Below are 13,105 nucleotides of genomic sequence, written 5' to 3'. Positions count from 1 at the left end.
TGTAGGAATGTAGCGTTTGGGTCCTTTTTTTGAAACTTGTTTTGGGTACACAGCATAGAGAGATTTTTTTCAGTAGGTATTATATAACTGCATATGGGAAGTTCTTCAAAATTCAGATGACAAACTGATATAACTACCCCAAAACTGAAACTTAAAAAAAAAACAACACAAAAAAGTTTACAATCATTAAAAGAAATTTAAGGATAAACTATAAATTTCAGAAATACTGAAAAGTTTTTTCATAAAAATAAATTCCTTTTTTTCTAGTCTAAGCTAAATTTTTATTCAAATAGTTTATTCAAATAATTATTTTAAATTACTAAATTGAAACAAAGCAAAATGAAGCTAGAATGAATTTTTTAAAATTGATCTGTGCTGGATTTATTTTGAGAGATCTGTCAAAGAAAAAGGAAGTTTTTAATGTTTCTGAAGCAATCATCTTTCTTTTTTTTAATGCTTAACACTTTGATAGAAGGGAAAAAGTATTTCTTAAATAACTATAGAGAGAATTATTTTTAATTAGTGTGTGCAGTTTTGAGCATGTTAGTATTTGAGTGTATTTATAAAGGCATCAAAAGATGTTATCGTAAACCTTGCAAATGAAATAGTGAAGCAACAAATTTAAGTCATCAGTTCTTCTCTGTGCCTCTCAAATCCTTGAAGATGAGGTCAGATGAAAAAATCTGTTTCTGCCATTTAGCTTCTGAAACTGTTCTGTCATTTTGTACATTATAGATCTGAAAAGCTTTCATGATTTTTGATGAAAGCAAAAATATTTAAAAGGTCATATAATATCATACTATGAACCTATCTAAGTAATTAATGCCATCTTCACTGTATCAGCAATGGTACCAAATAAAGGAGTGCAGAAATCTACTTCTCGTTGTGTAATGTGACCTAAGAAACACGTTCTAGTGCACATTAGTCTGAATTAGAAACCACCATAGCTGAAATCTGATAGGAATCCCAATAATGAGATTAAGTAATTTGTGCTGTCATTGGAATTATGACATCACTGCTTAGTGATTTCATGGTTGTGAATTGACCTCACTTTACTGCAAGGTTCTTTCAATACTATATTTAGCCTAAGCAGTTGGTTTGTTCCTGCTGTTGTGTTCTAATACTTCCTATTCCATACTGGACTTCCCTTATGTTATGTGAATCATCCCCTTATAATATAAGATAATAGTAAAACTACTAAATATTAAAGCATGTATTCAGCATAAGCTAAATTAGTTGCATCAGAAATAATTAATCTGGCTATATATGCATACTGCAGGTGTCCACACGCAAGTTAGATTTCATGTATAAGTATTACATTTTGTTGAGTAGTGCTTAGGCTGATAAAATCACTGACATCAAGAGTACCTCTTTTTCTGAGAGGCAGGCCTCTAAAATATGTCACAGTCACGTCATACCCTGAGAGCAAGTATTTCTTTCCACCAAGAGGTTACTAGACCAGGTATGACAAAAATCTGTCTAGATGAGCTGAATCCCACCTGTTATGCTTTACACTATAATTGTGCTTCTTAGAATACAAGGTAGAAGAAAGATAACCCTTCCCTGTGGAATTAGATGCAAACAACTGGTTCAGACATGGTGTAATGGAAGGCAAGGGAGAAGACTTCCATCATGGTATCTCAACATTGATCAAGGTTGGGACTACCTTCTATCCTCACTCGAGCCAGCTGTAAATGGGCATTTGGTCATTCAGCTGAGCTGCCAAGTGAGTTCCCCACGGAACTTGCTGTCCTCTCCCTTATTTCACACTAGGGAAAGACACCCAAGCATCACACCTTCACTTCATGGTTGTTAGATTTGAGCAGAGCTGTGTCCACAAGCTGATAACATACCAGATGGGATCAAGGAGAAGGTGTGAGAACTGTGCTGTAAAGACAAGATTATATTTTCAGGAAAATTGAAAGTGAATTGTTAATGCACATAAGTTAGTGGCAGAGAACTAAATTGTTCTAACACAACTAAATGGTTGTGTATGGTAGAGAAAGAATTTCACATGAGTTAATCTGGATGTAGCTTGAAAGAAAGTATTTTGGAGGAACTGCCTTTCTTTGTGGGAGTCACGCTTTGCAGTTTGTTCTCTTCTGCATGATTTGCAATGTTCATTTATTTTAAAAACCCCCACATTTGTTATTTCAATAAGGAGTTCTTCTCATATTAATGTTAAAGTAACTGGATTTTATGATGGCAACTCCAATTCTTCTGCTCTACAAAAATACAGAGATGGGAACATGCCAAAAAATTGACTAAAAAAACCAGTAAAAATCATTTAAAAATATAGCTCAACCTGAAATGGCAGTAAAAAAAAGCTAACAGCATGCTGGACATCAACAAAGGTGCTGTGAAAAAAAAAACCAGGTATAATTTTACCACTGTGTGAGAATGTTGGTGTGCGCACATCTTGGGTAATGCCTGCCTTGGTCTCTGTATTTCAAGGACACAGCAGTCTTTGAGGAAATACAATGAATGGGACCTAAAATGATCAAGGGATGGGGAAGTAGCCTGTTTAGAAAATATTAAGAAGGCTACAACTTTTCCATGTCTACAAGAAAAGGCTGAGGAGCTTGTAACTGCACATCACAGAATCATGAAGCTGTTGGATAAGTGAATGCAGACTCTTTCATGAAATGCTGCGATGACAGAACTCCTCTTAAAGCACACTAAGGAAAGTGCCTTTCCTACTCAGGTGAAAGGCTGTCAGAAGGCTGTAGGGGAAGACAGTTTATCAGCAAATTCAGAAAAGAGATTAGGCTAATCTGCAGGCAAACAGGTACATAGACAATCTGAAAAAGGTAAGGCCAGGGTGAACCCTGTAACATCCCTAATACAACACCAGTAAATGCTGGGCAACATCATGGACTGCAGAAACTGGACTGGGACTCAGGTGGGACAGGCACTCAGGTATTCCTGTTGTTACAGGTGATCACAGAATACTAGGTTAGGAAGACTATTGGCCAGGCCCATTAGGACATGTCTCATTCTGTTAGAAAATAGACTACTTGATAATTTCAAAATCCACCCCAACTTTGTTGACAAAACTGCAATTTTTCCCTTTCATTTTGCAAAAATAACACTTTTTAACATATCCCACTCTGGAAAATAGTGTCATGCTGACTTTGTAGACTTCCTCACTAGCACTGAACAATAAACAAAAGCATATATACCACCTTGAATTTCTATGGTTTTCTAGATTTGAGGCTTATACTGCTTATGAAAGCCTATTTTTCTTAATGAAGTCACCTTTGAAGTCCATCAGAGTCAGACTTCACGTAGGAAAGACTATATCTATAGCTTGCAGGCTTTCCTCAACTTTCAGAAATCCCACAATTTTCTATATGATACTTGTACTTCGATCCCTTCCTATGAGTTTGAATGGTGTACAGCTTGCATTGAACTTTCCCAGTGTGCTCTATTCAATACCTTCAACAACTGAAAGTGCAATCGGATATTATGTAAAGTCCCAGCCCTCTTTTGTTTAAGAGCAGTTTTATAAGATATGCCAACAAGGGGCAAGTAATACCGACAATGCCTCACAGACAATCATAATACTCTAGAGGAAAACAAATTCACCCAACAGAGAAATAAAAAGCCTTAACCCTTAAGCAGCCAAGTGATATGAATGCTATTAATATTGTTCACAGTTACATTTACCTATGTAAACATTCTCTGCCCTGTAGACAAAAATTCCTTCAAGGAGTGTCCTGGTTTGGGGGTTAATCTCACCAGCAGTGGGATTCCCATCCTGGAAGTCAGCAGCTAACTGTACATACATGTCTGTATTTAATAACCTTGACATATATGACTCATTCAGTGTCACTTATTGAATATATTCCTCATCTTTGTAATGGCAATAGGCTTGCTAGCACCAAGGGATTTACCAAGGAACTGAATTGTTTTGGGATGGCCAGTTCCAAAGCAGTGTGATGTGGCCACATCTTCCTCCTGTCAGACAGGGCTACCAAAAGACTGGGTCACACTTATTCCAGAGTTCTACTTCATGGTACCTTTAAGTCAGGAAAGTAGTGCACCTACCTGAGGTCAGCTGAATGTCAGCTTATATGTTTGTACTAGCTCTTCTGCCCCAGAAACAATGCCATTCATTGATGTCATGCCACAAGAATTTTGCTGTCTCCATTCACTAAAATTTTACTTAGCATTCCTCTTGTGATCCACATATTAAAGGTCAGAGAAAGTTCATACAAGAGATCAGATTTGCCCCACTTATCTATAAATATGTCACAGACTGAGAAATCCATATTTGGCAACGTCTTTCAGTAATTTCCATTATATTGCAGACAAGTAATAGCACTCACTTCTAGAGCTAAGAAAGAACAGATGCATTGTTTTACATAATACCACAGGCTGAATTGTTGAAAACCTCTGGTCTCTGGGTCACTAGACAGGCTGTGCCCTTTGCAGATAAATATATCCTAAGTTCCAAAACCCAGAAAAGCCTGAACTGGTCAACGTTACAAAAGCAAAATAGAACCCAGTAATGCCAACTCACAAAGTAAATGTGTAGCTATCTCTAGTCACATAATGCAGAAAGAATTGTGGGAAAAAGCTGAAAATTGTGGCTAGTTATATATATAATGAAAAACAAAGGCAGTTCTAAAGTCTGATTCGCTGCACCATTTCCAGGCAGTAGGTTCTGTCCAACAGAGGCTGCTCACTTGACTTGCCATCAAGCAAGCATTCTCAACATTTAACTTAAGCTTCCAAAATTTTAATTCACTTCTTCCAAATAGATTCTTTTAATTTGTTCATACATTTTTTCAATTACAAAAGGAAAAAATCAACAGAAATATGACATTTTCAGTGGAACACTGCTGCTTTACTGTCAGTGGCAAATAGACAAGAAAATGTAATCATATTATCATTTGGCTGTCTCAGCCAAAGTTTAATTCACTGTGATTTCTTTACTTCCTTGTTATTTCTTCTCTGGAATAAAAAGACACATCAATTGTCTTATTTGAAAAGTCTGTACAAACATTTATCCCCTCTAGATTATTCTCCAGAAGATTTATGATATAAAACCATACTTCACCATCACACCCTGAATTTTGGAATGAGTGGGAACGGGTGGTAGAATTGAGCAGCAATAACATAACAGGTAATAACACTTATATAAGTCACTTTCTTGTTCTGTATAAATACCAGCCATCTGCTTTTACTTCAGTCAGCATAACACCAGGATAAATTTAACAAGCCATATCGGAAAGAGAAGGTTTGCCTGCCGACCCTACCATCACAGTAAACATCAGCCATCCCCAACCCATGCAGCTTTAAAGGGGAGGCACGAGCACAGCCCAGGCCCTCCTGCATCTGCTCCAAGTCAGCTGGGGCACCCATCAAAATACCACATGTGGAGATACCCTTTAATTGCTTTCTAATATTGATACTGAAAAGAATATCATGCTTTTACCACACATATGCTTTCACACTGAACTTACTGTATCTTTTGGACAAAAAGGGAGTCTGATTTCAGGGCACCAAGAGCAGAGGTTTCTCTGTCTTATGTTCACATCTCTTCTATCCTTTCACTAGCCTCTGTGTGTTGGGAGCCCAGTTTCTGACCTTCACAGGAACTTTATTCACATGAGAAATGGTAGAGGAAATCTGGGATCATTTTTTCTCAAACCCTTGCAAGTGAGGTGTCCATACTTTAAAACAATCCTCTCAGTCAAGTCCCTGTGTTCTTGAGACCCATCTCCTTCCTCCCAGGCACTCCTGCTCCTCTTACATAGAGTGGGATCACTATATCAAGATGTGATAGATGAGTAATGCAATGAGTGGCTCTCACAATTAATGGGCAAATATCATGTATATATATAGGTTAAGAAAAGCTTTATAGATTTATAGTTGTGTTTTACGCCCTCATGTGGTTATCAAGGGGCAGGTGGAGTTGGGACATGTGGCTTGTCACTATGGTGACATCTGACCTCCAGTCAGGGTCTGAGGAAGGGTTCTCTACCACTGGACAGTGAAGGGGTTAATGGACAGAACTTTGGGAAGGGTTAAGGGGTTAAAAAGGAAAAAAACTTCCATTTATGAGTGGACTGAGCACATGGCAGGGAAAATCTTTTGCTCCCAGCACCGTAACCTTTTTTCTTTATTCAGTCTTCTGTTGTGTTTTTGATAAGGTTTAATAAACCTTCCTAAACTATGAAAAGTGAGTAGCTATTTCTCCCAATGAGATTCAAAAATAATTATGCTCTTCCTGTTTTCTGGCCTGAACACCTACCAGTGCTTCTGATTTAACCCTGATTTAATGTTTCCCTAAGCACTAATACTGTGCCAAGACTTTACTGTTGTTACTCTCTCCTGGAGAACTGCAGGAAGGTGTTGACCCAGGGGTACAAACCCACAGATTCAGGCAGCAAGGCACACAAAGCTAAGTCAAGCAGATGGTTTGGAAGCTGGTCCTACTCAGGCCCAGCTGGAAGGAGGCTGGCTGGGCAATGGGACAGGGTGAGCTGGGCAGTGGGGCAGGGTGAGCTGGGCAGTGAGAGGGGCAGGGTGAGCTGGGCAGAGGGGCAGGGTGAGCTGGGCAGTGGGGCAGGGTGAGCTGGGCAGAGGGGCAGGGTGAGCTGGGCAGTGGGGCAGGGTGAGCTGGGCAGAGGGGCAGGGTGAGCTGGGCAGAGGGGCAGGGTGAGCTGGGCAGTGAGTGGGGCAGGGTGAGCTGGGCAGTGGGGCAGGGTGAGCTGGGCAGTGAGTGGGGCAGGGTGAGCTGGGCAGTGAGAGGGGCAGGGTGAGCTGGGCAGAGGGGCAGGGTGAGCTGGGCAGTGAGAGGGGCAGGGTGAGCTGGGCAGTGAGAGGGGCAGGGTGAGCTGGGCAGAGGGGCAGGGTGAGCTGGGCAGTGAGTGGGGCAGGGTGAGCTGGGCAGTGGGGCAGGGTGAGCTGGGCAGAGGGGCAGGGTGAGCTGGGATCGGCTGCCATCTCCCCCAGGCAGCTGAGCTCGGTGTGGGCAGTTCCCGCCCATTCTCTCTTATCTCTGCACTCCGTTTTCCCTCTGGCTGGGACAGGGCCTGCCTGGCTTTGCTCCACACCGCCACAGAACAGCATGTACCCTCTCCAGTAGCCTTCAAGTGTCTCCCTGAGAGCCACCTCTGAGCTCAGGTCGCGTTCCCAAATAGCCGGGTAGCAGAGGACTCCCATTTTACAACCAGCAGAACAGGTATTCTCAGATATCAGATTAGCGCTATGACTAAAGGCCACAGCAACAAAAGGGAGGCAGGAAGGTATTTTAGACAGAATACTTGGTGCCCAAATTAGCCTGCAACTATTAGTTACAAGGATTTTTTTTCCCTTCTAATTTTTTTGCAAGAAAAATTCCCTGAAAGAATTAATGGAGGCAGTCAACAACTGAAAAAAAAAGGCAAACTTAATCAGAGGTCCTCATTTTGATTTATTTGCACAGTTGTACGTAATAGCTAAGGTATGTATGTTTTAGCTCACTTCCTTGGAGGCACCCCACACAATGCAGCACATTAGCAATATTTAGTTTACAAACATGGCACTGAATTCTAATAAAGACATAGAGACACTACTTACTGCATTTATTTCAGCAGAACTCTGCCTTAGCACTTTCTGAGAGCAACTAGGACTACTCTTAAGATTGAGTAGTGTACTTGTTTAATTTCCTTTTACTGCAAAATGGTTTCAGTAAAAGGTAGCTGGAAGAAATTTCTAACTCCTTTAACAGTAGTACTGACATGGCTTTAGCTCAGAGCCAAAACTATTTGAAACATAAAGCTTTTATAAGGCTAATATTCAATTAACTGGATGTATATCCTCACAAAGAACTGTATTTAGTCATTAGTCTATCCCTCAGTAACACATCAGCCATTTATACATTAAAAAGCTATATTTTAAAATACATCTTTTCTACCTGTAAAATGTAGCTCTGAACAATTAATCTATTATGTGTTTATTAAAATTATGGTGGTTTCATTAAGACACAGAGAGAAGAACAAAATGTGGGACACATTAAGAGAGTAAATGGAATTTATTTCTCATACTTCATAGAAAGCTGTCCTGTCAGTGCCTACCAAGTTTTAAAAAGCATGAAGTGATGCTTAAAAATAATAAAGAAAAAGAATTATTCAAAAGACAAAGTCTGATGATTAATAACTGAAAAAAATGCAAGAAAATTATTACAGACAGATCAATATCACAGACTACTTCTACCCCTCTAAGCCTCAGAGAGCAGGGGAAACACATGAAGCATAACACAGCACAGTCTCACACATGCTGCAACAAAGTCTGCTGCTTCCCAGGACACATCTCTATCAGTCAGTCTGTTTATGCAGCAAAACTACATGTAAGCATCCCAAAATAGCTCACACACCCTATAACTTCATTTTACTCTCCAGCCTCCAGAAATGCAAGCTCTGTGTTATGATTTCTCTTACAGAAATAAGTGTACTGAGGATTTTTAGATGGCATCTCTAACTGTAAGGATGGAACCCGGCTGCTGAATGGGTAAAATCTGTGTAATACATTACAAAAAGTACCAAAAGGGCTCTCTTTTTAAAAATTAAATACATTGTATTTTACAACAAAAAGCTACATAATTTTGTTCCTTACTAATAATTGTGCAGCTCAGCAGCTGAACATCTTCAATAACTATGCAATACCTATCAAATCAAAATTAAAGCCTGTGACTTTCTTGGGACATATCTCTGTGCCATAATAGAGAGCCTGAAAGAAACAAGCGAGCCACATTACCACATTGCGTCGGCAGTCCTTAAGGAGCTGGTAGATCGGGATCTTGGCTTCATAACAATGCTCATTTTGAAAAATTCCTTCAGTATTACTAGCAGTCAGATGTCAGTTGTCCTTAAAAAGCTCATTCTCAAAGTACTCCATTTCAAAGTGTTTTTAAAAATCCTCTGCTTTTTAACACCCTCCAAATCCGTCTTGTGTAAAAATCCAGGCTGTGGAGGAAGAATTCTAACATGCTGCAACTCCTTCCTTTTTCATGCTGAGTTTACTCTAGCACGGTGCTGTTCGGAAATGACAGTGCTTTTCTCCTCTGTCTTGTATTGCCCTGGGAGGAACTAGTCTATTTTGAACCTATTCTCCCTTCAGGTCACATGAGAATGAAGGCAGCTGAAAAGAGTCCCTATCTCTTTCTTTGAGTTTGATAACAACAGGTTTAAAGGTCAACAACATGAAATAAAAAAAAAAAAAAAAAAGAAGAAGAAAAAATACTTCTGGATAATAAATGAAAGGAAAGGATGAATGTAAGTTACAGTAACATTTCTGAGTTTGCAAAGAAATTCCACTTACAGACATGCTAGATAAATTAGTCTCTGTGGAGTAAAGAAAGGAACAAAGCTTTTTTTTCATTCCAAATCAACTAAAACCCTTACCCAGGAATGTAATTCTTCCCTTTCTTTTTCTCCTAACACTTGCTTAGATACTGTTAAAAAGTACTATTATCTAACTTCACAAACCAGAAAGCATTCCCTGTCTGAAAGGCATTGAGAACACTGGGGGGGAAGTTAAGTAAAAATTAAATTCCTTGTAGACTGTTAAAGTCAAACACACATACAGATAGTGATTATTAATCACTGAAGGACAAAATGCCTTAGTTGAAGAACTATAACATGACATCATATCTGCTGTACTGCAGATATCTTTTGCTGTTATAATAATTACATTAATAGTTTATGCCTTACAAAACAATTTTGCATTTAGAATTTCTGCTAAAAAAATTATCATAAAAACTTTGAGTTAATTCCTATGTTGATATTTGGCAACTTCAGCATTAAAGGAGGGGGAAAGGCAGCAAACAAAACAGGGATTATATTGTTTAATTTAAAAATTTTTGAAAATTATCTGAACAGTGTTAGAATTGGTTTTAAACTGAAAGAACATTGAAAGAACAAATTTCTTGCTGAACAAGTGTTGACATGCTTAATAGCCATTCCTTTGCAGCCTCTTACAAGTGTTGCAGTACATTATTTTGGATGAGAGTGCATCTACGTTAATAGGGAGAACAAGCACTGAAGATTGCTTTTATAAAATTTATATAGACTTGGCAAATAGAAGAAAAACATGATAAACAGATTATGCATCAAAAGATCAAAAAATTAATCAAATTTGAATGTGTGTAAGGCTCTCTAGAACCTTTGTACTTTATTTTATAACAGTACAATAAAATCTATTACCAGCTACACTGTATATCACCAGGAAAGATCCTAACTGGCCTGGAGGCTTTTGCTGGTGATCTGCATACAAATTGTTCCACAACAGCAGAAGGAATGTTAATAATGTTTCTTGTTCTGTGTTCTGTTCTTCACGTTTTTCATGTTTTCTGGCACTTATCTCTCAAATATCACTTAGTGACTTGCAAAAGACCTTTTTTAGGAATTCTGTGGAATCAAAAAAGTTAGCTTCAATGAATGGAAAAGGCATCTGTGGTAAATTTAGCTTGAAGGGTCACACAGTCATAGGACCTTTAGTAACAGTTGGGTCTGTCACTGTGCAGGTCACACGTCTATAGAAGTGCACATAAATCAGGCACCATGTTGTGAAACTTTTTTATTTCTTTAACAGACAGAATAGGTCATTTAAAAAAATCAGATAAAATAGAGATCCTTGACTGTTGCAGAATACCTGGCTATTTTTTTTATTTTTGTTTGTTGATTATTTATAATTTATAAATATAAACATTATTCCATCTTTACAAAGGAAAACAAAATTAGGCAAAATAGAGCTTTTGACTAAGTTTTTTGCAATACTATACTGAAATGGAATATTCAAAGGCTATTTCTGCTCTGCAACACAGTTAATATCTCAGGATGGTCTGTTTTCAATAGTGTATCAGACAAGATACTGCCTCTTACTTGTAGTTACTAGAAATATGACGAGAAATATTAACATATATAGATACTAAACACTACTACTGCTACAGTATGAATACATTCTAGTTGCAGGTGCTGAATTTGAGTCACTGCTTTTCAATGTCAATTGAGAGAAAAAAGTCCTTGTGGAGTCACAGTTCTCCATCTCATTAACTAACACCCACTGCAAACCTGTTTTCTTTGTTAGTCTCCATCCTCAGCTCTTTAGAAATAAACTCTTGTTCTCCAAGTGCCTATTAACTTCAACTGTTATGAAATATATATTAAACAACCATACTTCAAGTGGCTAAAGCAGAGACTGTCTTCAGAGACCAACCTTAGACTCATAGGCTTCCCCCAGAAACAGGAGTCTTCCAGTAGGAAGGAGAGCTCACAGACATCTAGGGAATGTTAATCTTATCTGAAATTAATCAGTTGACTTTGTGGAAGCTAAAACAAAGGAGTCTCTTAACATTCATCATAGGAAAGGCTAATCTTTTTCTAGAGAGGTTTCTAGAGAACCCATTAGAACAACTTTGGCAGTTAACAATAGGTTCTAATTCATACACAAAATCTGTTGTGCTACAAGTAACAATAAAGGCAGAATTGTCTAAACTTTAGTAAAGATAGGAGAATACTAGTCCACTGTGCTCATAGAAGATGGTGTAGCATTTATTTTTGTATTTGGGGTCAAATAATAAAAACTCTAAATTCCTCATAATTTGAGGAATTAAGAGAAAAAAGAATAAAGGAAAGTTAAGAGAATAAGAAGAAAAATGACCATTGTTTAAATAGCTGATTTGTGCATGTAATCCTGTAACTTAAAAAGAACCCATAACAAACCTATATTTTTTTCCTTTTTGGAATCCTTTTATTTTTTTATGGTAGCAGGAAAAAGGCTTTGGAAGAGAAGTGTTAGGATGCCACCATGTTTAAGGCAAGTGTTGATTGTATAATAAATATAATGAAGAAAATATTTTAAATTAATGAAACTACTGAAAGATGGAGACATTCAGTACCACTAAATACAATAATAATAAAAGAAAACAGCAATAGAAAAACAACAATAATTTTTATCTGCATGTATCATCAACTGAGGTTTTAGCTGTATAGTTAAAAGTTCTAAGGAAAAAAGACACAGAAACAAAACACCATTAAATGAAAATTGTGCTGGATTCAGCCCACTTTGTGCACACTTACATTTAGTGTGCACATTAATCTTACTTATCTTCAAATTAGTAACTAATTGAATTATTCTTTGCATTTGCTACAGTGCAAAGAATCGAATATTAAAATGAATTGCCAAAAGCATGGCTTAGGGAATGAGGAAGAGGAATGATTCTTTTGTTCCATGCTTAGAAACATCTCTTTCTTCAGGTTATGGAAAACTTGCTTAAACATTCTGAGTTTTGTCTTCCTAGTTTGTAAAACAGGGATAACCCACATAATGCTGCTTGAAAAGCACTTGGACATCAAACTGATGAAAAAACACACAATAGGAGCCAGATTATTGCTGCTCTATGCAAGCTGAAGAAATGGATTCACAACTTCAAGCCTTCAGATATAAATAACAACTGGGCTCTTAAGTGTGGCGTTTGGAATACACATCAAATGAAAGCTATAAAACAATCTGCTGCCTTTTGATATGTAATCTTAGCTTCACCCTGTTTTTTTTTTCAAGTAGGATAGCTAAAATATCTTTAAAAATCTGGAGCTGGGCTCATTCTCTAAGGACTACCCATGTTGTTTCTTAGTTATTGTTGCATCTGGTCTTGCTCACAGTTTGTATCTTTGCTTTCTTCATATATACTTTCCAGTTTTCACATTTATGTGAAATACAGTTTTCAATAAATAAATAATATGCATTTAAACTTGGAATCAATATTTCCAATCCGCTGGAGAACATATTCCACTGGAGGAAAGATTTTTTCACAAACTAAGCACCACACCAATTAGTTTTGTGAAACTCTTAAGTTGCACAGTTCATTCTAGCTCATCCACAGACTAGATTATCCTCTTATTGTCCTGTACTGCATAACAAGCTGAAGGACAGAAAAGATTAACAAAATGTTCTTATATTACCTGCATGAGTGGGTCTAAGAACTAGTCATGTAGGTGTAGGTTCAGGAGATGCATCTTTCTAAAACAAGTATTAAGTCAGAGAATTTGAGAAACAAATGTTTAACCCAGTTGCAGATTTTGCCACTGCTCAACATAGCAAGTGATTTTAAAAA

At 37.7% G+C, this 13,105-nt stretch overlaps 1 protein-coding gene across 4 annotated transcripts in view; it reads right to left on the bottom strand.

Moving 5' to 3' along the window:
- PDE4D (phosphodiesterase 4D) overlaps positions 1–13,105 on the bottom strand; it is a 354,607-nt gene that overhangs the window by 120,072 nt on the left and 221,430 nt on the right. The window contains exon 1 of one of the 4 annotated variants that reach the window (XM_054651723.2): positions 8,749–9,024. The exons of the other annotated variants lie outside the window; for them this stretch is intronic. Within the exon in view, the coding sequence (XP_054507698.1) occupies positions 8,749–8,813 (65 nt within the window). The 5' untranslated portion in view covers positions 8,814–9,024. Of the gene's footprint in view, positions 1–8,748; positions 9,025–13,105 lie in introns of those variants that run through there. 4 annotated transcript variants of the gene reach the window in all.

This window comes from Agelaius phoeniceus, chromosome Z (genome assembly GCF_051311805.1).
Source record: "Agelaius phoeniceus isolate bAgePho1 chromosome Z, bAgePho1.hap1, whole genome shotgun sequence".
Classification (NCBI taxonomy): domain Eukaryota; kingdom Metazoa; phylum Chordata; class Aves; order Passeriformes; family Icteridae; genus Agelaius; species Agelaius phoeniceus.
The sequence above is the reverse complement of the archived record's forward strand: the minus strand, read 5'-3'. Positions and strand labels throughout refer to the sequence as shown.